Source organism: Sinohyriopsis cumingii, chromosome 6 (assembly GCF_028554795.1).
Source record: "Sinohyriopsis cumingii isolate HCF-2022 chromosome 6, ASM2855479v2, whole genome shotgun sequence".
Lineage (NCBI taxonomy): Eukaryota > Metazoa > Mollusca > Bivalvia > Unionida > Unionidae > Sinohyriopsis > Sinohyriopsis cumingii.
This window is the reverse complement of record NC_142966.1, coordinates 28109354-28135259: the sequence shown is the minus strand read 5'-3', so window position 1 is coordinate 28135259 and position 25906 is coordinate 28109354. Positions and strand designations below refer to the sequence as shown.

The window sequence follows — 25906 nt, the reverse complement described above, 5'->3', positions numbered from 1 at the left end:
AGATAAACCCTTCCAAATAAATGTAAACATGAAGTACAAGACAAAATATGACAGCAAAGATTTTAAATTCTGTAGTATGCATGTAAAATAAAAGATAAAGTTAACACTTGTAAAGTCCTAAAAATATATGGTCAAAAGATTTATAAAGACTTCATTCCTATCATACCTTCTGGGATTTTGTTGGGTGGTACTCCAAGACACTTCAGTAGAGAGTACTAATATGGATTAGCATTTTTATCATAATCAGCGGTCCTCAGTATGAATACCTTTAAATCGATGCATGTTTGTTATATATAAATAAGAACAGGCTATATGAAATGGTCAGTTTAAAAGGAAAACAATAGAACTATAGCTGTAACCTTGGTATTTCACAGTATAACATCTTTAGATATCACCATTTTAACAATATAAAGAAGCTACTTTAAGCTCAGAGTAACGTTACTTTTCAGCACTCTTTGCAGTTGAATGTGCATGATGCATATTAAATTAATATAGTTAATTGTTTCCATGATGGTGTCTTATGTACAATCTAGATATTTAAACAAAAGTCAAAAGTTATAGACTGAATTTAAATTTGTTCCATGCTTGTCCTAGGTCATTGTGGTTTCCTTCAAAAATTCCAGTTTCATTCTCGTTAAAGAATCCCTCATGGCAACATCTGATTTCTTATTATCAGAAATATGAGGTATATATTGTTATAGCTCTCCAGTTTCATCCACACAAAAATAATACGTCACTTCAGAGCCATCAGAAGCGTGAGGTGTACATTGATAGTAATTATAGTGAATCAACAAAAAGTGTAGAATGTGTTCCATTACTATAAATCCCACAATACAGTTCTGTCCACTAGTAACATGGGTATGTTCAGGGTTCCCATTAAAGTAATCTCTCACTGTAATTCTGCCATGTTGGGGATCCCTTTAAAATAGTTCTTTCACTGTAAAGTTCCTCAATATGGTGTTGTACCTTTAACAATAGCAGTATGGTCAGGGATCTCAGTAAATTAGTCACTCATTGTAAAACTTATTATACTGATACTCCTTGGTAACATACGCATTGTCAGGATCCCATTATTTGATCTCTCACAATAGAGTCACTCAACATAGTGATGCCCTCTACTAACATAGACATCGTCAGGGATCCCATTAAATTGATCTTGCACAATAGAGTTACTCAATATAGTGCTGCCCTCTAGTAACATAGGTATTGTCAGGGATCCCATTAAATTGATCTCGCACAATAGAGTTACTCAATATAGTGCTGCCCTCTAGTAACATAGGTATTACAGTGGAACCTGTCTTGAGAGACCACCCCTTCTGCCAAAACATAATGGTCTCTCATGACAGGTGGTCTCTCATAACAGGTTTGAACACTGTATAATCTCTAAATCTGTACATGGAGAACCTGGTCTCTCAAGACAGGCGGTCTCTCATAGCAGTGGTCTCTCAAGACAGGTTTTACTGTATCAGGAATCCCATTAAATTGATCTCTCACAATAGAGTTACTCAACATAGTGCTGCCCTCTAGTAGCATAGGTATTGTCAGGGATCACATTAAATTGATCTCTTATAATAGTTACTCAGTATAGTGCTGCCCTCTAGTAACATAGTTATATTCAGGGACCCCTTTTAAATTGATCTCTTACAACAGTGCTCCTCTGCATAGTGCTGCTCTTGTAATATGGGTTTTGTCTGATATCTCATTAAAGTGTTTAAATTTTGTGTGATTAAATTTCAACTTCATCTATTCAGCTATTAATAAGGACCAATTATTATATGATTTAAAATACTGAAATATGCAGTTGTTATAATGATCTATCATGAAACATTCTTGGAAGAATAGTATAATACGACTTCATTTATATAGAGAAAGCTGTGTATTATGCTTTTAAATAATTCCATACTTACAGTGAATAGGAATGGGAGATTTTTGTCCAGTCTGCTTAAGCAAGGTTTAAGTATGGTTGAAGCAAAATTGTTGTGCAGTGTGAATAAATTGTTTGGGCAATAGGCATGATTGGCAGTAGCATCCTTGTTAATATTAATTAAGATTCAGCGTTATAGGTTATGTATGTTGGATACAGTGGGGTATATATGTTGGATACAGTGGGGTATGTGTGTTGGACACAGTGGGGTATGTATGTTGCATACATTGGGGTATGTATGTTGGATACAGTGGGGTATGTGTGTTGGATACAGTGGGTTATATCATAGTACAGTCCATGTGAGAGACTGCATTCAGTGGAACTCATGTGAATACAATCTAGAAAGTGTCTCCCCAGTTAATGTTAACATGTACAACTGTTTCTCATGTTTATAAATCTACATTGCAGAAATTAAATCTTTGAATATTGTAGGCAATGTGTGTGTAGTTCCAATCATCAAAACTATTGGACTGAGCATTGGGGTGTCTATATGGGCAGCAACTAATCTGCTGAGTGGTTGGGCAACAGGAAGGTAAGGAATCCTTGGTAATGACAAGGACTTGACAAGCAAGTTGATGTTTTTAAAATATAGACTGTGTTTGATAAACTGTCATGATAGTATTTATCAAACTCTGAAAATGAAATAATTTTACATGGTATCATTTGTGACATGATGTTAATTAAGTCTTGGACTGATTTTTGAAGTTTGATCTGTAATATGTGTGCATCTGTAGGTTTTTTTGGCATATCAACACACTCCTGGCTTTATAGTGCTAATTGAAAATTTTGCCAAATATAAAGGGAAGAAGAAAATTTGCATTTGCATTTGTTGGAATACTCTTTATAGGTTACTGCATTTGTATGGGAAAATATGTTTGAGCTTTTCGATGAAATACTGCATGACCTTGGGAGCGCAGCATATCCATCCAACAAAATGAGTTCATATTTTCCCATACAAATGCAATAACTTTTTTATTATATGCTCATTTTTTAAATTCTATCTATGGCTTAATTACATAAACAAAATACACTACAAGAAAAAACGTAACTGAATGTAAGCCCTATTCCAAACTAAATACACAAGTGCAAAATCGTCATTACACAACAACATTCTTAATGTGTACATAACATCGCCCAGATAAATTTGAACTTAGTTGTGCACTACACAAAATGTTTGAAAGAAAATATCATTTTGGTCTACTTAAAATTGAAATTTAGATTCATATTGTGAACGAATTTGCATTGCAACAACTTTTCCATTTGATATGGAATGAATATATTTTGTAGATTCTACGAAATTTTTTGATTACGGTCTGCATTTATCTGTGCAAATTCTACATGAAATACATCAGATTGATATAGCGAGGGAATAGCATGTTGACATCTGCAAGTGTGTTTCTGTTATGTCATTGAATATTTGAAATCATAATGTGGGAAAAGTATGAAGTCTTTCAATTGCTATTATCAAAAAGACGTTATGGAATTTAATGTTTATTTCATTTTGAGTGCATTAAGGTGGATGTAATTGCACTTGCAATATAGTCAAAATTACAGTACAATTTCAAAATGTGTAATTAAGCTTGAGAACCCATGACATGGCTCATGGAATTTGGATTTGAAGAGCTAAGAAAGAAAATTCAGGATGTAAAACTGTAAGTATATTTTTTGCCATTCTTATTACCAGCTAAAGAAGACAGTTTATGTCTTGTCATTTTCGTGCTATTTATAGGTACCAAGCAATTTTTTTAAATCTGGCATCTCCCACATAAGTCTGAAACATCGTATCAAAAAATTTAACGTGTAATGTAGCAAAGCAGCTGGTATGTGGCAGTCTATGAAACATCTGCTTTAGTTCATTTCCATTACAACTTTTAAATGTAATTCCTAAAGAGCAAAGCAGTAATCTCAAACACTGATGAATGAGCAAAGTTTTTCATGTTTCTAATAAAATTATTTTCATTATTTGTCTTCTTTATATTTCCAGATTTGGGCTGTTTGGTGTAAACCCAGAATTACCAGATAATTCCATTATGAATTATTTTGGTGTGGCACTAGCTGTCAGCAGGTGAGATGTTCATTAATAAACAGGCAGGGAGCTGAACTATGGACAAGTGAAAAGACATTGGTGCTTGTGTGCATTTGACTACATCAATGCAGACATTTTTCATCAAAGTTTACTAGTCGATTTTGTGGGAAAAACTTTCAAAGTAACAGCAGTTATTTCTGCTTTTTCTGGTTGGATGATATAGTGATGTGTAAAAGAATTTCATTTTGCTTGTTTATGTTTCATTGAGAATACTTACCTGATCACTTTAACATTAGGGTATTTACATCTGCTACTCATGAACCCAGTCATCCCAGAAAGATGAGAAACCATATAACTACCATCCTGTGTCAGTGCTGGTGGATGCCCATGTATCAGATTTCCTTCAGTTTAAGCTTGAGTGATACAGCAGTGAGGATGGTCTTTTAGGATAATTACTTTTAAAAGGTACATTGTTTAACATCAGTATTGTATATGGACAAGAAAAATATTTTTCATCTTTCCAGAAAAACTAAATTCATGTGGTAGCAGAAGTTAAGCTCCTAATGTTAACTTGATCATGTGTTTGGCAGAGAAAATTCAGTGGTATTATTATGTAAAGCTTTCATTGCTTTCTAAGCATCATTTATTAGTTGGAAGGTATCACCAGATATTGCTGCATACATATATTTGAAAATAGCTAATTTTGGCTTTTCAGACCTTTTTCCTACACTTTGAAGAACAGCTTGTTTCTTAATCAGTTTCAGCAGAGATGTCCAGCTCAAGTGTTGGTCTCTACAGCTTTATGGATCGACCTGAAAATTAGCCATTGTGGGATAACTATCTTTCTGCATTGTAAACAACTGTTTTGGCCGGTCAGTCAGTTCTGTCTGACAAGTAAATTTGGTCTTTAAGCCAGGTTGGCAAATTGTTACATCAGACAGATCACATAATGTGTGGGTCAGGTTGCCCCTTTGTTGCATCTTTTCTATCAGACAAATTGTATGAAGGTCAGGTTTCCCCATGGCTGCATCTGTTCTATCAGACAAATTGTATGAAGGTCAGTTGCACCATGGCTGCATCTGTTCTATCAGACAAATTGTGTGAAGGTCAGTTGCCCCATGGCTGCATCTGTTCTATCAGACAAATTGTATGAAGGTCAGGTTGCCCCATGGCTGCATCTGTTTGGGAAAAGATAACAAACCTCATCTGAGGAAAAAGTTTTCTTTGTGTTAGATATTATTAACTATTTTGGGATTGAAGAATAATTTTTTCACCTACACAGCTGGATGTGACAGAGGTGTCATTTTAATGTCGTTAAACATTCTTTAGAAAACATGCATCTCCTGCTGAATATTTTCTGAAATAACTGTTATGATCAAAATTATTGCAAGTTGGTGGATAATGATTCAAGGAAAAAGGTATTATGAAAAAGATTTGGTACTTGGGCTAATTTTGTTCCTCTTATTTCTAGATTTCCTTATCCATTTCAGTTCAGTGCAGAATGTGTTCCTTAATTGAATACAAATGTTGAATCTCTTGCAGAATTTGTGAAGTTCCATTAAATTGGGGTTTCAGTTTAGCACGATGCAAATGTTGAATCTCTGTCAGAATTTGTGAAGTTCCATTAATTTGGGTTTCATTTTAGCACAATGCATGTTCTGCTGAACCAATTATGTGTGTATAAATATATCTTAAGAGACTTAACTATCACTGTTCTAAGTCTGACGTAAATCTATATCTTACTGATCTCTATTTACAGTGCTTTTATATTCTCTTTTGTGAAAAATGAGACCAGCAGTAACATTACAGACAGTTCCATTATTGTCAGCAACCCAGAGACTTCCCCACTTATTCGGGTAAGTTTTTCTGTCCATTCTTTCTTTTTTCATTGATTTTATATCTTGGTAATTATACATTATTTCATCAACATATAATATTGTTTGTTATAATGAAACAATGTATTGTTAAGCTATTGATGTTTGTTATTTCAAATATACTGAAACTTGTGACACCCCTTGAAACATGAATAAATTGTCATATGAGAGAGATGGTCTCATAATAAATCTCTACAGGAAGTAGTTTTTAAATTGGACATGCAACTGGTTTTCAGATGGAAAAATTCCCATAATTACTGTACTTATATTTATTCTTTATTCATAGTTTTTGCTAAAATATTACATGCATTCATCTAAATAATTGTAAAAACTAAATACAAAAAATGATACTTTGATTCTAAATTTTACAGTATTATTTGAATTTTTCACATATGAATTCCCAAGTTAACTAAAGTATCAGTTTTGTGTCCTGTCCATAAATTGTAAAGTTAGTTTTCACAGCACGTGCGAAAATAATCTTAAGTCAGCCTCATCATAAATAATAGATAAATAAAGTTGATACACAAACATATTACCGGAAGCCATAAGTTGAACAGTTGAGACTGTGATTCCGGCACTTTAGGCATTGTGTACATGTTTTAACATTTGTAACATTGTAAAGTGACAAAATATATGAACCCTTACAATGACTATATAATTGATCAACCAGAAAATGCAAGTAACTTCTTATGAGAAAAAGACCAAGACCTTATTCGCCCAGGTCATTATATATTATTAATCCACTTTTAAATGCCTAATGCAGTACTCAGTGTTTACAGTAAAAGGGTGAGAAGATTTCGTAACATCACATATTTGCAGCAAACAATATGAGCTTTGGAACTGACTGTGTTCATGATTGTTTCCACTAATTGATTGATCTTTGTCTTTTCATGGACAAGGTGATAATTGGACTTCTTTTACAATGTTCATCTTTGACAGGCTTTGGTTAGGTGAATCCTCTGTTGATTACATTACCAGTTCACATTAACATTAAGAATAAAATCTACTACCCTCTGAATCCAGTCCCCATGAAAAATATATATAGCACTATAAACAAAGGGAAGAAACTCTTACAAATTACATTCCCTTAGTCCTCCTACGTAGCCACCCATATCTACTGGTAGTGCGAGTTTCCTCTGACCCTTGCCACTCCATTTTTTATATTTTGACAGTTAGGTTGGGGTGTGTGGTCAGAGTCCACTGCTTATTGAAAAGTTTGAATTTGCAAAATACATGTCAATGACAGCATAGTTCAAGAATTCATGTGATATTAACAATAAACCATTTCTGATGCTGCTGTAAGAAAATATATAAAACATCTCAATGAAGATCATGTAATATTTATAGAAAAATGAAAGAACATAAACTTCTAAAAATATTTATTCTGAAAACAATGACCAGAAATCTGTAAATGTTGCAGCAACTTAGAAAAAACCAGATTCACCAAGCGGAGAGCACAGGTCAATGCGGTAGTCATGTGATGCCAACAAAATGTCCACTGACACGTGCATAGTACTGGATGAATCTGGTTTTTTCCACCTTGCTACAATGCCAGCAGGTTTCCAGTCATTGTTCTCAGAATAAATATGTTGAAAATTAAGCGTGCATTTTTATGTCCAAACATTGTGACTTTTAAATATGATTTGTGCATTAATGTGACCTTGAATGCAAATGGCAAGTTCCAGGTCAGATTTCATCAACGCTATAGTTTCAGCTAGTCTGTCAGCAGATTAAAGAAATAATGAATGTTCTACTCGCAATTTCTGAGAAAAAAATCATATTCCGATCGATTTAATGCTGGTATGTCTGGATGAAAGGTCGTTAAAGTTTGCTGGGCAAGCTAGTAAGTGGCTACCCTGTGCTGAATTCCATCTTTTCGATAGGCAGTGGACTCTGACCCTACACCCCAACATAAATGTCCAAATATCAAAAATGGGGTGGCAAGGGTCAGAGGAAACTTTTACTAATCTACTGGGTGTTGTCCAGTTTTATGCTTTTGCTTGAATGGTGAAAAGTGTTGCAGTACCTCCTGAATTTCTTTATAATTTGTGAATTTTTCTCACCATCCAGTTTCAGATATTTATGATTTATGCAGTGTTAATATTGTTACACTTTGTATTACTGGTAACTTTATTTATATTTTCATTCTTTGTGAAATAAGCATACTTAGCAGGTGGGTAGTACACAGGGACATCCATTCTCAGCACCTTGTTCATCTTGATATGCAGTTTCTAACTTGTGTCAGTGTTTCCAGGTGGCTTAGGAGCTTATCTTTAAAGATCACTAACAGCTCACTTCTGTCCTGTGGGTTTGTGTCTTGGGCTTGGCCAACAGGGTATGTGAGAAAGCTAGCCAGTAGCTTCCCTTGGGTCATTGGCTCTTCTAGAAGTTGTCCTGGGTTTGTCCTCCACCAAATATACCTTCTGCCTTGTATAGCCTATCCTGTGCTGATAAAAATGGCATTAAACTCATAACAACAACATCTACCTTGTATCAACCTTGTTCAACATCCTCCCAAACATAATGATTGATTTCCAAAATGTTGTAGTCAGTTTCCACGAACGTTTCTTCTTTGGAGAGCTTCAGCTACTTTTCCTCCTCATTGCAGCATAGGACCTGATGTGTCTTAGCCATCGAGTAATCATAAATATCTCATACTTAGACCATGTCTCTAATGAAGAGGTCCGCAATATAATCCAATGTGCAATTGGACCATATAAAGATGTAAGGAAAAGCAAATTAAGATGACATGATTACATATTATGTTCATATGGATGTAAGGAAAAGCAAATTAAGATGACATGATTACATCTCATGCTCATATAGATGTAAGGAAAAGCAAACTAAGATGACATGATTACATCTCACACTCATCTGGGTTTTCAAAGAGAGTCCTAAAGGCACAATGAGAGGGAAGAGACAACAAAGCAGACATAAGTAGAGATGAGAAAATAACATAAAAAATGGAAAGACATTGACTTTGTAAAGTCCCAAAGAGCAGTATAGAACAGGGCAAAATGGAGAGGTTGTCATAAAGTCATCAGTGGCTCCCCTACAAACAGCCAGTCATGGGAGAAATGAAAAATGAAAAAAAAAATGATATAAGGAATCTGTTTAAAAGTTTAGAGTAATTTCTCATTGGTTAGTGCAGTCATGTGGGTTCTTAGATGTATTAACTTATTTCCTATTGGATGGGTCAGTCAGGTGGGTTATTTCATAATGTGACTAAAATAGTGTGAAATATTAGATTGACTCTGCAGAAAAGTCTTTCACATGGGGTACATTGCGACATAACAGACAAACTCGTGCTCTGTTAGCTAATGTTTTCTTTCTTATCTTGGATGAAAAGCAGTTAGCTCCTAAGACTTTAAGGGAATATTACTCTGTGATTTCTGACATGTAAAGACATAATGGTACTGAAGATATTGGTACCAACAAGGACGGTCAGACCTGTTTAGTTTTGATCTCTCCGGGCCAAAATCACTTGCCTTGTTTCCCAAAGGGAACTTTTCTGTGTCTTGAGATGGCTCAGCTTGTCTCATCATCATAGAAAAAGTAGTTGCATGGAAAATGTGCCAATAATGTCATCATAATAAATTGATCTAATTCTTATAAGTATTTTGATGCAGCTGTAAAATATGCAGTTTCCCGTTTGTGACTGTTGGAGCATTTGGCTAGCAAACAGAAGAGAAAAGAACCTTAAACAAAAAATACCCATGCAAATTAATTTTTTTAAATAGTTTTTGCCGTGTTCTTTTGTGTGGTATACTGCTTTCTAGTTTGTTACTGTGGTTGAGTGAATAAAGTGTGATACCACATCATTTTATCATTTAATTTGTTATCAGATTAATTAGGATCAATTACCAAACTTCCGTTGTTAATGATGGGACCATAATTTGTGCTGTTAAGCAAAATGCACAAAATTGGATGGCTTCCTGTTATAGAAACGCACCTTTCCGAGGCAGAAATTGACTTCATCTTCTCATGCTAATATTTTATGACTGTGTTTACAATGGCCACCACTTTGATTCTACAGAACATTTGCTGAACTCAAGTCCATAGGGAATATGTAAACAAACACTGACTGTTGATAACTGAAACTTACTAGCCCATCAGACTATTAACATTATGAATGTTATTAGTTTGACAGGAAACCTACTAGCCTTGGGCTAGTAGACAACCACTAATTTTGAGCCCTGAGATATATTTATTCATTGGTAAACATTCTGTACTAATGACTTTACATTGTGATATGTATGTTACTTGCAGCAGGTTAAATATGTATTGTGCCAGTGTATGAATAAAGGAATTTGATGACTTGCTTGCTTGCATTTCTTGTGAGGCCTCAGATATTGGATTAATCAGATTAATTATTGATGCATAAAACTGTGGTCTGAATAGTGGTCACATTGTCTTGTTGTTGTTGTAGGGTTTAACGCCATTTTTCAGCACACGAATAGCTATACATGGCAGCCAGTATTAATGGTGGAGAAAGAACTTGGGAAAACCCGGGAAAGAACCAACAACCCACGAGAAGCTACTGGCAAGCTTTCTCACATACCCACATTAGCTGAATCCGAGACTCAAACCCATGCAGACAGAGGTGAGATGGCAGTGATATTTAATGGAGAGCGCTTTAGACCACTCGGCCACTCGGGGCCCCAGTCACATTGTTTATTACTCCATGGTTAAACAAATACTGTGACTTTCACTTAGTAAACTGTGCCTTTTAGGGTTGGGCAATGATAATATCCTGTGAAAGAGATTTTAAAAGCAATCATGTAAAAGAAATAAATATAACATCACTAAGGTTTTATCACCACATGATATCATCTCTAATTTAATGCTCTTTTTTTATTGTTTTACGTCTTTACGTCCTATCACAGAGACCAATGGCTGAATTTTTTGTGATGTTGAAATTCATGGGACACTATGAAGGATAAATTGTGGCTTTCTAAGTGAGGTAATAGACAGAGCCTGGTTGGATAGGAGAGGTTAATGATTGAGGAAAACAACTTGTGAAAGTCACTTTGTATTGTTTTAAGGAAAAATGATTTATTTAATATATTGTAGGATCTAAGGGGTCATTATTTTATATATTTTAGGATCTAAGGGACCATTATCTTGTTACACCTGCCTTTTAATTGCTTATTTATTTTTATAGGATAACAGCCTAATTGATAGTACATCCACATCTATCTATACCGGTGACTCCAGCCGTGAAACTATTGTCTTCAGCAGAAGAACGGTAATTGATAAATTTAACCATAAATATTATTCATATGAAGCCATTGATACCAGTGCTGTAATATTGTTGTAATGTATATTATTCATTTGAAGCCTTTGATACCAATGCTGAAACATTAACCATGAATATTATTCATATGAAGCCATTAATACCAATGCTGAAATGTTAATCATGACTATTATTCATCTGAAGCCGTTAATACCAATGCTGGAACATTAACCATGAATATTATTCATATGAAGCCATTGATAACAATGCTGTAATATTAACCATGACTATTATTCATATGAAGCCTTTGACACCAATGCTTGATTATTAACCATGACTATTATTCATTCAAAGTCATTGACACCATTGCTATAATATTAACCATGACTATTATTCATATGAAGCCATTGATACCAATGCTTGAATATTAACCATGAATATTATTTATATGAAGCCTTTGATACCAATGCTGTAATATTAACCATGACTATTTATTCATATGAAGCCTTTGATACCAATGCTGTAATATTAACCATGACTATTATTTATATGAAGCCATTAATACCAATGCTATAATATTAACCATGACTATTATTTATATGAAGCCATTGATACCAATGTTGTAATATTAACCATGAATAGTATTCATTCAAAGTCTTTGTTACCACTGCTGTAATATTAACCATGAATATTATTCATTCGAAGTCATTGATACCAATGCTGTAATATTAACCATGAATATTATTCATATGAAGCCACCGATGCAGAGATATTTAACCAGTGAATGAAGGTGCTGATGGAATAACTATAATTAGCATAGAATGAGCTATGGGGCAGATTTCAAACAGCTCAAGTTTATCATCTTGTGTAAGTTAAATAAAATTTAGAATAGGACTGGGTGTAGTCAATAGTTTTCCTTCACTAACAAATATGCATGTACCTGTGGCTGCAGCAGTCTTTTGCATCTGCAGGAAGTAAAATGAAATAGATTTTGTTAGCATTCAACCTTATTCCCATGCCTGAATTTGGTCTAGATGAGATTTTCTTTGCATGAGGAAATTGCATTATTTATTCTTTTTTGAAGATAACATCATAATGTCTTCCACGTTCAACTGAGACACGAAATTTGATAATAAGATGTTTTCGATTCGTTCATGTTGTACAAAACAATGGGAGTTTAATGGAGCCACCATTAAATGGCCGAAAACGCTGGATAAACCTCAATGCAACAAACAGATAGTCTGTTTGAAAATATTGTTGTCTTCTTATCAATGAGAGTTGCATATAAATATATGATAACTATATGTCTGTCTGTAGTCTGCATAATGGAAATAGGACCAGAATGTGAATATACATGAAAGGGCACCACCTACCTTCCAAAGATTGAAAGACCATCAAGTTCATATGTGTATCGATATGTATCTTATCGCAGACTGCATATTATGAATCATTGATATGTGGCACAGGTGTGTCATTTCACCCCTAATTCTGATCACACTTAATATATTCAGCCACATCAGGAAGAAACATCATATATATGTCAGAGTTTGCATTAAATTTTCCGTTCACTGTGAGATCATAGATGTGATAGAAAAGACAGGGCAGGGCAGATCAGATTTCCAAAATTTGGCCAGTAGTTTTGACCTCAAAAGAGAGAGGATTTTTGTCAGCCCAGTTTTTAACATGCAATTGATAAATAAAAAAATCCAGTGAACAAATTTACATTTATTAAATATTAAAATATGCACGTAATTTTATCAAGTCAGCCCTTTTGAAGTATCTTGTTGCCATTCATACTCTTCTTTTATGTATCACCATTCTGGTGGCCTAGTGGTTAGAGCGTCTGCCTCAGAGGCAGTAGGTCATGGGTTCGAACCCCGTCTGAGTCATACCAAAAAACTTACAAAAATGGTACTAACAGTTGCCTTGCTAGGCACTCAGCATTAAGGGGTTAGTGTTAGGACTGGTCAGCCTGGTGTCAGGATAATGACTGGATGGGACATCATGCTACATGTCTGCAGCATGATGCCTCAGTGCTAGACATCATTATAAACTGCCACACTGCAAACATTATAGTGATGTGACTGAAAAATTGTTAAAGCTACATTACAAATCATAATCACACACACACACTCTTCTATGTACCACAAGTATTTTTAGCATTTCTTAGATCACTACTGGATTATGTAAGTGGCAGTCCTCATCATTGTTGATCTTAACACTTAGAAGATGATATTCTGTTACTGGATCCATTTTTCATCTAGTTTTAGCCTGAATTTTCATCAAAATGGAAATGTCCATCTGTCTGTTGGATTTAGAATATGGCAATGTTAGGACAACTCTACTTATTCCACCAAAATGTTTAAGTCATTTCCATCCTGTTGATAGATTCAGTTTGCTTATTGAATGCCAGAACTGCTCAAGATTAGTACTGTTAGTTTGTAATTTTATTATTGTTTAAATGTCTCTAAGATTTCTTCACATGTAGCAAAACACATACATTATACCATTACACCCCTTATGACTTAAGGCCTAATTTGCAGACACCTTTTTTGTTTTCATTATCATCACTATCACTACACTTTAATAATGGCAATTAGATCCAGAAAATGATTGTCACTTACCAGTATTACAAACTAAAACAAAACAACCAATGTGTCAGTTAGAGAAGAAACTTGCTTTAAATCTACAGGAGAATGAGTATTAGTAAGGGTAAATTACCCATGCTTTTTGTGTCTCCTGCCGCAAGTGATCTATGATGATATACATGCTAGTTCAGTTGTTTACCTAGGGAAACAGTTATCCACCCTAGGTAATGTTGTACACATGTGCGACGAAAATGATTAAATCGTTCTAAGGCGAAACTAAGTTATTTCTTGCCTTATTCTGTGACATGACTATATACTTGGAGTTGGTGGGAGTTTATCCTCCTGGTTTTTTTTGGTAGACAGTTGAGTGTCTTGTATACCTCAGCATGACCTTAGGGACTAAAATCCTTGCTGTCAGCCTTCAGTCTCAGACCAGCCAATCTAGTGATCTATCATACTGAATATTGTACATTGGTCACATCAACAAATTATGCCATAAAAGGAAATCTTATAGATATGCATATTATTGTTCATCTGTTATGCTGCCAAGTCAGCTGATCATTCAGCCTTCTAGCTTCCCATACAACTATACATTATGTTGATACAAACCATGTCATTTGATCACCTACCAGTCCAGCAGGAGGGTCATATGTTGATGTATGCAGTGGATAGGTTCATGATTTTGATTAGGGACAATGATATTTCTACTTTCATGTTGCTGTGAATGATACAATTGAATTTTATAAGAACAACTCCAACATTAAGTGTAGGAATAAACTAGATCAGTTAGAAAAGTTTGATTCAATGATGGAAAAGATGTAGTTCGTCTTGAAAGTGATGGTTGAGATTTGTCATATATTGTCTTGACATGAATGACCAATACTGCCATCCATCAACTAAGCTTGTAAGGTTAAAGCAACTAGAAATTGGGAAGGAGAATATAAGCCCCTCTTTTCATCTACTTCTGCATTCAGTGAGGATTATAGAAATCTTGGAACATCTGTATGAAAAAATCTGAGACCTGGGTAGTTCTAGGCCTGCTGGTTTTGCTGAGCCAATTGCTAGTATCCTTCTCTTGCCAGTATTGCATGCACTCATATATGTGGAAGTGCAGATGTTCTAAACTGATAGGAACACTGTATCAGTGAAGATAACAACCGTGCAGTTTCTACATGGTCTATTGCTGTGCTTTTGACCTGACATTCAGAGTTATGCAGAACATGGTGGCCACTTCATTGATGCTTAACTTGGCATTCTTGGTGATTTTGTCCACCCCAAAGATAAGAAAGATCATGCCATAAGCACACTTGGAATATGTTTAGCATAATTAAAAATGTGATTAAGATGGTTGTGTATTGCTCTATTGCCATTGCATCTTGCAGTCTAGATTGACGGAGATGAGACAGTGGTATCTGCTTCACCCCACCTAAGCCACATACTAACTATTCCAGTGCTCATTGCCTTTCACTTTGTCACAGTTTGGCAGCTGTATTTAGAGTGGAAGTAGCCCGCCAAGTAGGTACTTTTATGTCACACATTCCACTCAGATATCAACCTTATGCATGCAGATAACAGCAAACCAGTCTTGAAGGCAACCTTAAAGGGGAGGTAAGAAACCAAATTTTTCCACCCCAAGCCTTCTGTTGCCAACCACTAACTTATCACTCCCACTTTCTATTGACAGCTTACTGGTTGGAACCTGACTCCTACAATTCCAGTCACAATGAATCAACCTATTTCCACAAAATGAATGGGTGAACGATGTCATTTCAGAGTGGCTTCAGATTTCATTCTTCAGCAAGAGTGGAGATTGTACAAAAACCACAATGTCCATGGTTCTGTTCATGGTTGTTTCTTATTACAACAATGTCCATGGTTCTATTCATGGTTGTTTCTTATTAAAACCACAATGTCCATGGTTCTATTCATGGTTGTTTCTTATTACAACAATGTCCATGGTTCTATTAATGGTTGTTTCTTATTAAAACCACAATATCCATGGTTCTATTCATGGTTGTTTCTTATTACAACAATGTCCATGGTTCTATTCATGGTTGTTTCTTATTAAAACCACAATGTCCATGGTTCTATTCATGGTTGTTTCTTATTACAACAATGTCCATGGTTCTATTAATGGTTGTTTCTTATTAAAACCACAATATCCATGGTTCTATTCATGGTTGTTTCTTATTACAACAATGTCCATGGTTCTATTCATGGTTGTTTCTTATTAAAACCACAATGTCCATGGTTCTATTCATGGTTGTTTCTTATTACAATGCCCATGGTTCTATTCATGGTTGTTTCTTATTAAAACCAAAATGTCCATGGTTCTATTCATGGTTGTTTCTTATTACAACAATGTCCATGGTTCTATTCATTGTTGTTTCTTATTAAAACCACAATGTTCATGGTTCTATTCATGGTTGTTTCTTATTAAAACCACAATGTCCATGGTTCTATTCATTGTTGTTTCTTATTAAAACCACAATGTACGTGGCTCTATTCATGGTTGTTTCTTATTAAAACGACAATGTCCATGGTTCTATTCATGGTTACTTCTTATTAAAAAGGTCAGTGGCAAGTTGAGGCCAATCAGAGTATTGAGTCATCTTAATGAGTTCATTCTTCCATCAAGGTCCAGGATAGAGACAGTAAGATCTATGCAAATTGTCATCTGAAGTGATGAGAATGGCATTGGTTTGATCTCAAAGATGCATTCTTTCATGTCCCTATTCACCCACATATGCACAATTTTTCTTGGGTTGCTTTCTGCAATATGGTTCATCAGTTTTGAGTCCCTCTGTTCATTATAAATGTCATCCCCTTGGCCTTTACCAAAATTATCAGTAGTATCATCAGCCTGTTTCAGCTGACTATCTTTACAACAAATGGTAAATTCTATTCTCCTCAAGGGCAGATAATCTTCCAATCCTTTTTGAATAATCACCGTTTTCTTTTGATTGGGAAAAATCTGACTTTCATCCCAGTGTTTCGTCCACCTGAAGTTTATAACCATTTTGAATCTTGTATGTCTCTTGTTCACTATCATATGGAACATCATTCTTAAGTGATTAAGTTTCCAGGAGGGCATGAATTTTAGTGAGATTGTTCTTGCATTTCCTCAGGTTATTCATTGTGGCAGTGGATTTGTTCCCACGGGGCCACCTGTAGATGCACCTGTAACAAGTGACTTAATGGCACCCTTTTTCCAGTCCACTTATCCAAAAGGTCAGTATGATAAATGAGGTAAGATCATTCCTGTGTTATTGGTACAACCACAGTTGGCGCATGACAGAAATTTCTTTGGAGAAGCCCCAACCAGAAGTGACAACACTTACTATGTTTGGGGAGCAAACTTGTTGCTGGATTTTGATGCAAATGTGGACAAGGGGAAATGTCTCTTCACATCTATCTTCTTGAAATGAAAGATCATAGAAGATTTTGACCTGCATAGAGAATCAACCTTCATTAGTTTTTATCTCGACAAGACAAAACCAGAACTTGGTGGGTCCTGTCACTACCTACCAGATGACCACCAGACCCTTGTTAAGCCAATACAGCCTTTTAGCTTCACTGGATTTTAAAAGTAAGAAGATTCTGATAATCATCTTCTTGACCTGATGGATCAATTACAGTTCATGCACCAAGGCTGTGTTTTTTTTAGAGCAGTTATCTTTCGCATAAATTATCAAATCTTTTTCCTAGAAGGATACCCAAAGTAGAGGTTCTCCTAAAGTTAATGTGATCAGGAAATGCTGTCAAAGAGAAAGCAAATGTTTCTGCAAATTTTGTTTTTGCAAGAATAATTGACTGATCACATTATTTAAAGACCCTTCCACACAATCATCCTTGAGGATAATTTGTTAAGCTTAAAAGCTGGTAACATCTAGTGTTGGCAAAGGGAGGTAATGTGCAGGAGCAAGTGCCCTGTATCTACAGACAGAGAGAAAGAGAGAGAGAGACAGACAGACAGACAAACAGAAGGAGAAAAGATGAATTTTCATTTTGTTGTAGGGCTGATTTGGGATGTAGAGAGCTTAATGTTGAATCTTTCCCTACCACTGATGTGTATATCCATTGCGTACATGTGCGTTACCTCCACAGTGACTGATAAATCAGCTTGTAAACAAGCACTGCTATCTGCAGTAATGGATATATCTGCTTGCCTGTTATGTGCTTTATACCTCAGTGATGGATAGATCTGCTATGCATGTTCTTGTTACAAACAATCTTATTCATTAACAATGGGCAGTAATTGAACATTCATCCAATCAAAATGGAGCTTAAAAATGATTGCTCTTGATGTGAAAAACATACACTAAATATGGGATTCTCTGGAATATTGTAATGTGATAGCTAATACATGCAGTTGTTGACAGTGGAAACTGGCTTTTGTTAGCGATTCAGAATCATAAATTTTAGGTTTATCAATCAGATTAATAATATTGATTTAAGAAGTGTTAGCAGTGGCATTAGGTTGTCATCTTTCTTTAGTTTGTCAAATATTGAGATAGAATCAGATGATGAAGACGGTATAGTGTGGGAAGGAGCTGTGTGTTACAATTTTTCACACAAAAGTGATTACATGAAGTTTACCGTTTCACTGACACTTGATCTTGTGCAGTCATGATACATGATTTATTTCAAGGACCAATATTCACTCCTTGAAAAGAAGCTCACATAGCCTCATTTTTGATTATATTATTATTTGGATCAATCAGCTACAATACATGTGAGATAGAACCTTATAAAGTTATGTAAGCCTATTTATTGTAAATGGGTTTTTATATGAAAAGATCCAATAATGTATCATATTTATGTGGCTTTTTTCAGGGAAGAACCATCATAAATGCAGATGTCACCACTGGAGGCTCATTCTTTGATAACCTTAGTACATCAAGAAAACGAGTTTTGTGAGTACAACCATTGTTGCTTAAGATGTTGATTCGGTTTGAAGTAGAGGGGGTGCTCTTCATGTTCTTTATACCCTCCTATTTGCTCTGCAGTATACCCTGTAGTTGTATCTAATACAGCAAATAGGAGGGTGTCTTGTGTCTGGCATCTCTCTCTCTCTCTCTCTCTCTTAGCATTTGCTCATTTAGCACACTTCTGTCCTGTTTTTGATTAGATTTTGATCAATCGTGGATTATATGATTATATGATCAAGATCTCAGAAACGTTTGATAATGATCAAGATCCATGCATTTGTTTTAGGTGGTCATGTTCTTGCATCTGATTAGCTGAACTTGTTACTATTCCAGAGGCCATATTTTGGATAGGATTTTGATTTATCCTTGAATATATGGTCATTTCTGCAAGGTCTCAAATGAGTGATGCATATTAATGATTGGATGAGGCAATCATAATCTGATTTACTGGATGGCTTATTTCTGATCCAGTTCTGATAACACTTGGAATAGATGCTTATGTCATTATCATCTTGGACGGAAGTCAGATCTGTGCATATTAATAAGGTGATCTTGCATTTGATTGGCTAGGCTTACTAACACTCAGGAAGTCATATTTCTGTTTTGATTTTAATCAGATTTGGAGTAAAGGTTTATTTCAACAAGATCTAAAACATTTTGATGTTGAGAAAGTTGGTAATTAAGCTTATATCATTAAGGTACCATACAAGGTTAATTATCCTTGAGATCCCTGCATAATGAGGTGATCTTGGCTGAGCCTCATATCACTCAAGATGGTTTTTCTGATTGGAATTTCAGAACATTTAGTAAAAAGGCTAGCATGGTATTGGATGAGTTTTATAATGAGCAAACCCTAATCATATTAACAAGGGAATCTTGCATTGTATTGGCTTAGTCTTCTTAAAACAGAAAAGGTTTATTTTACTTGGAATTTTGGGAACTGAATCTCAGTAAGGTTTTTCTGCAAATTGGTATAGAAGCTATTATGGTATTAAGTCCTGTAGTAAGTGAGATTTGTATGACTTTTGTACTGTGGATGTGAGTTGTATTTGATTTGATGAGATTGCTGTCTCTCTGGGGACTGTTTTCATCCTTATGATCTTGGAAAAGTTAAATTATCCATATTAATCATGCCTATATCTTTGCGAATATTTCTCATCAGATACTGTTGTTGATTTAGTTAACATTGGCCTAACATAAGATTGGGAAAGACTGCTAACTTTAGCCTGCTTAGTCAACTGGTCAACTGTGATTTCTTATATGTTGTTCTCCAAGCACACATAATCCAGTAGAAAGATCAGCATGACATATGCCCCATCCATTCATGGCCCTGAACCTTTTGGCCAAAAATGGGGAACATTTATTTTTCTTTCTATCCTTCCAGCCACCTGCCATACTGTTGTTTCAGCTAAGAAGCTTTAAATTTGTTTGATGTTACTATAAGATTATTTGTATTATTGTGCATCATTATTAGAAGGTTGATTATTTCCCTTTCGTTTGCAATTATGTTGGATCAAGTTATCAGGCGGGTAACATATTCAAACTGTTGAGTACAGCCAGACACTATTTGTTTCTCAATGTTCATGTCAATGAAGAATGTGTCATGTGTTATCGGACATAAGCGATACACGCCACAGTATGGAAGCCTATGCTACATATGCAGAGTTCATGACTATATATTATTCTTTAACGCTCATAATGAAAAAAGAGGAATAAATGATAATACAAGGTTAGTTTATTTCATTTTATTATCAAATAAGTGTTTTGTTGATCTATTTTATTGCAAAGGGGGGGCACAAAGTCAATACAAATTTATTTATTTTCTTAAGTTTTGGTACATATGACCTAGGTGAATTAAAATTCACCATAAGTTCTGGGACATGAACATTTTTTTTTATTTTATCATGTCCCAATTTATATGGTAAATAAGATAGTCTGAAATACACTAACTTTAGCAGTTTTTGAAATATGGGAAAGGAATTTTGCCAGACAGATAGTATATGATTCTGTAAGTTCAGTGAATGAATTAAAAAATATATTAAAAAAATTAAAAGTTTTCAGCTGTTTTTTTTCTTTTCTTTTTACAATTTACCACTGAAGTCCATGAAGTGAACATGACCAAGCAGATCTAGCAGTTTTTTAATATGTAAACATCCAAAATATGACCAACTATATACTCTATAACTCAAATTACACCCACTAATTCTACACCAAAATAAATGGAATTAGAAGTTCTTTCATCAATATCTAAGATATACAATCTTTTTAAGCCATTATAACCAGTGGGGAAAACCTGGGAAATTATTTTTCATTAACAGTCTAACCCTTTGCAAGATCAGAAAGTGTAGAGCGCCACCTAAGTCAAATTCACTTTACACATTCGTTTGATGTGTATTTGTGAGCGATCTAATCTCAGTTCCAAACATTCTTATGTATAAAAGAATAAACAGTGAATTCCATACACTTTATATTGAACAATTTTTATAATCCCACAAAAATTAAGTATTATAATATTTTCTTCTAAATTGAACTATTACTTTTCATCCTTGTAAAGAAACAATTTTGTAAACAATTAAGATTAACTTAAACCCAGTATATAAACAATCACCCTTTGGAACAGAAAAGGGGGAAACAACCGTTAAGTGCACAGCAGAGATAGAAATCATGGGTAAAAGAGAACTTTTGTCTCATAAGTGGCATTATGTGATCCTAAATTATTTTTTATCTTTTTAAGTAAGCAGATCTTTATATTACTTAGATTTATTTAGACTTTTATGTTATTTTGGGTGATAAATGGTTTTTTAACTTGTGAAAGTCCATCCTATATTTCTTGTTTTTCCTGACCATTTCAGACATTTTAAAAATGTAGTTTTTATAATCAGTTCATTAATATCATAAGTGGTCTGTGTTAATCATTCATGATTTGACCACTCCTGTGGCATTGTGGTTAGAGTATCCACCTCGGTTAGTGTTAGGACTGGTCGGCCTGGTGTCAGGATAATGTGACTGGGTGGGACATCATGCTACTTGTCTACAGCATGATTTCCCAGTGCTAGACATCACTGTATACTGCCACACTGCAAACATCATAACAATATGACTAAAAAAATTGTTAAAGCTACATTCAAAATCCAAATCACACACAAACACATTCTTGATTCATTTGCGATGTAACACATTCATTGGAGGTTTAGTTTCTTTTCTGTTGGGTAACAAATGATTGGATGTCATTACTTGAGAAAGATAATTTGATAAATAATAAAATTCATGCATAGTGATTTGGTTAGATATTCATGCTTTAACTTAAAGGAGTGTTTCAGATAATATTGTGTTCTTTTATTTTCTTTGCTGTTTATGTATCATGCAGCACATATGAAGGAACATACTAGGAACATTTTAAACTATGTTTTTATTTACCATGATGTAGAAATTTATCTACTATACTTCATACCTATAAATTATAGGTTTATGAGTAGAAAAACAGCGAAATGCTATAAACATTCATAGGCCTACAAAATTCCAAAATTTAATTTCATTGCATCTTGGTATAATTAATTTCTTCTTAATTGTTTTAAAAATGTTGGGGGATAGGAAAAATAATGTACTACTATTTATTTTCTTTAATATACTTTCTAGATAAATACTGGTTTTGTAAGTTTTAGGCAGTTGTTTCTCTTTATATGTATAAAACAGAGTCTCAAAGGAATGTCATTGTAAAATATTTCAGTTTTATGTGTCATGAATAATAAATATTGTTTCTTGAATTATTGTGCATCTTTAAATATTTTGTGCACATCATATGCTATTTTGATTTCCTAAATAAAGTCTATGTACAGTTTATCTCTCTTGTTGATATGTTTAGTTCAGTTTGGGTAAACTAAATACATGAGTTTCAATAGGTATCTTATTGACTTAAGTTGACTATTGACAGTAAGTCCTTTTAAACTTAATTTGCATGAGAAATTAGACAAATTCAGTCAACCATATAAAAAAAATTACACTACATAAGCATCCTTGTTTACATATCCCTCAGCTTACAAACTAGTGACACTTGTTGGCAAGTGGAGGTAATGGGCCAGAGTTATTGCCCTTTGTCAGTATGAGATAGACAAAATGGAGTTTCATCTTTTCAGTAGAATGGATTCAGGAGGTAGTTAATATCCCTAATATTGATGTGATTAGGTAAGTATTTTCAGAGAAACATAATTTACTTCAAAAATTGCATTTCATATAATGAGAATGATAACATATAGTTGACATTTTTCTAGCAATGATGGTAACCGTGACTGCATCAACAGTATTGTTAGTGTGTATTACAGATTTTGAAAAGTCATACATTTTCCAAATCATTTGCTGTGTTAAACTGAAGCCTGAGTATAATCTTATACATAACTAATGCCTATCGGTTGGCATGCCAGGATTTTTTATTTTGTCCATGTCACACTGTTCATAGATGAGACACCATATTCTGCAAAACATTGTTTCTGCTACAGCCCTTTTAGAAATGTAAAAAACTGCAAAGCATATTTTCATTATCTCTTGCAGGGGTATCTCCTTATCCTTAGCCTCTGGGTTGTTATATGGCCAGCTATTTACGCCAGCCATCTATGTACAAGACCATTACTCTGGAGCTAGTCAGGAAGGTAATTTTGCATTTTGTTTCCACTCACTCCCACCCCTACCCCCATCATCATTGTTCATATAATCAGTAATGAAAGTGAAATCACTGATGAGCCCCCTTGTTTTGCAAAGTGAAATCACTGTGATGAATCCTCTTGTATTACAAAGTGAAGTCACCGATGAGTCCCTTTGTGTTACAAAGTGAAATCACTGTGATGAGTCCCCATGTATTGCAAAGAGAAATCACTGATGCGTCTCCTTGTATTACAAAGTGAAATCACTGTGATGAGCCCCTTTGTATTGCAAAGTGAAATCACTGTGTTCAGTTCTCTTGTCTTGCAAAGTAAAATCACTGTGACAAGTCACCTTGTATTACAAAGTGAGATCTGATTGATGAGTCCCCTTGTTTTGACAAATAAAATCACTGCTGAGTACCTTTGTACTGGAAAGTGAAATAATGATGAGACCCCTTGTATTAACAAGTGAAATCAAAGTCATGTGTCCCCTTGTATTACAAAGTGAAATAATTGATGAGTCCCTCTGTATTACAAAGTGAAATCACTGATGAATCACCTTGTATTTCAAAGTGAAATTCACTGATAAGTACCCTTGGATAACAAAGTGAAATTACTATGATGAGTTTCCTTGTATTGACTAATGAAATCACAGATGAGTCCCATTGTATTAGAAAGCGAAATCATTGATGAGACCCCTTCTATTTACAAGTGAAGTCCCTGATGGGTCCCCTTGTATTACCAAGTAAAATCACTGAAGAGTTCCATTGTATTAAAAAGTGAAATCATTGTGAAGAGTCTCCTTGTATTGCAAGTAAAATCACTGACAGGTCAATCTATATTGGAAAGTAAAATCACTGTCATGAGTCCCCTTTTATTAGAAAACAATTTCTATTGCTATGAATGAACCAAATTTTCTGCAAGTTGATTGGATATAAGTGGTCACTTGAGACTGATCAAGACATACATCTGTAAATTCTGTGGTCTACTTTTAGTTTCACATTTCCAGGTATTTTATGTGAAGCTTTATCTATACCAACATCTTACACCATAATGATAGCAACAATCCCCACCAAGCCAATGTTGTGATTTCTGACCAAAATGTGCAACCCCTTGATTGTGTGTGTGTTAGATTTTTAAGTTAGCTTTAACAATTTTTCAGACGTATCACTACAATGTCTGCAGTGTGACAGTTTATAGTGATGTCTAGCACTAGAGCATCATGCCGCAGACATGGAGCATGATGTCCCACCCAGCCACATTATCCTGACACCAGGCTGACCAGTCCTAACACTAACCTCTTAATGCTGAGTGCGAAGCGAGGCTGCTATTAGTACCATTTTTGTAAGTCTTTGTTAGGACTCGGTCAGGGTTCGAACCTGCAACCTCCTGCATCAGAGGTGAATGCTCTAACCACTAGGCCACCGGAGTGATCGCAACCCTTGATTGAAATTGCCCATTAGAAGTTAAAACAACGTAATTGCAGAGTCATTCCTGCATTTCAACACTCAACTCTTTTGCAAAAAAATGAACATGATAAGCTTCACAAGCCAGTCTTGAGAAATTGTTGCATTTTGACATTGTTTTGCCAGTTGCTATTAAAGGTCAGGGTCATAAATTATATGCCAAGCAAGGGATCTCACTTAAAGTAAACATGGTTTTGCTTTTGAAAGGTCCAAATGCATAGACAGCCAGAACAATGATTATTATAACAACACATGCCATACACAAGCATAACGTTAGACAAAAAGGAATAGCCAGATTTAAACAGTTTTATATATTAAAATAATGATCAAATCAATATATCACAGGCATGACCCACTGTGACATCGTACCCTATATTACTATATAAAGAATCAACAACTCTTTGCTAGTGACCTTCAGGCTATGTATTCTGTCACAGTTAAGAGGCTAATGTCTACCTAAAAGTGAACTTTGTTGATAAAATCTCCTGATATGATGACAAGAAGGAAGTAACTTGGAATTATAAGGATAAAATGATCATGGTAGGGTATTTGTGTAAATTTTACCTAATCACTCTCAAAGTTAACATGAAGTCTTTTGGACTTTATTTACTTTGTGAATTATTAGGTAAAATCTACACATCAGTAAATACCCAACCATGAGCATTTAATTTATAGTGAGCTCTGTGTGATGAGTTGTATTAAAAAGTGAAATCACTGTGACAAGTTCCCTTGTATTTAAAAGAGAAATCACTGTGTTGAGTTCCCTTGTATTAAAAAGTGAAATCACTGTGACAAGTTTCCTTATATTAAAAAGTGAAATTACTTTGTTGAGTTCCCTTGTATTACAAAGTGAAATCACTATGTTGAGTTCCCTTGTATTAAAAAGTGAAGTCACTGTGACAAGTTCCCTTGTATTAAAAAGTCAAATTACTTTGTTGAATTCCTTTGTATTAATAAGTGAAATTATTGATGAGTCCCCTTGTAATACAAAGTGAAATCACTGTGATGAGTCCCCTTGTATTAAAAAGTGAAATCACTGTGATGAGTTCCTCTGCATTGACAAGTGAAATTATTGATGAGTCCCCTTGTAATACAAAGTGAAATCACTGTGATGAGTCCCCCAGTATTTCAAAGTGAAATCACTGTGATGAGTTCCTTTGTATTAACAAGTGAAATTATTGATGAGTCCCCTTGTAATACAAAGTGAAATCACTGTGATGAGTCCCC

The 25906-nt window shown here is 34.7% G+C and overlaps 1 protein-coding gene across 2 annotated transcripts in view; it reads left to right on the top strand.

The window, feature by feature from the left end:
- The window catches only part of LOC149796554 (transmembrane protein 144-like), a 52795-nt gene that overhangs the window by 12507 nt on the left and 14382 nt on the right, over positions 1–25906 (top strand). For both annotated transcript variants that reach the window (XM_089961253.1, XM_089961252.1), the window contains 6 exons: positions 2357–2456; positions 3909–3989; positions 5710–5806; positions 10989–11072; positions 18485–18564; positions 23125–23222. In XM_089961253.1, coding sequence (XP_089817379.1) covers positions 2357–2456; positions 3909–3989; positions 5710–5806; positions 10989–11072; positions 18485–18564; positions 23125–23222 — 540 coding nt within the window. The remainder of the gene's footprint in view (positions 1–2356; positions 2457–3908; positions 3990–5709; positions 5807–10988; positions 11073–18484; positions 18565–23124; positions 23223–25906) is intronic.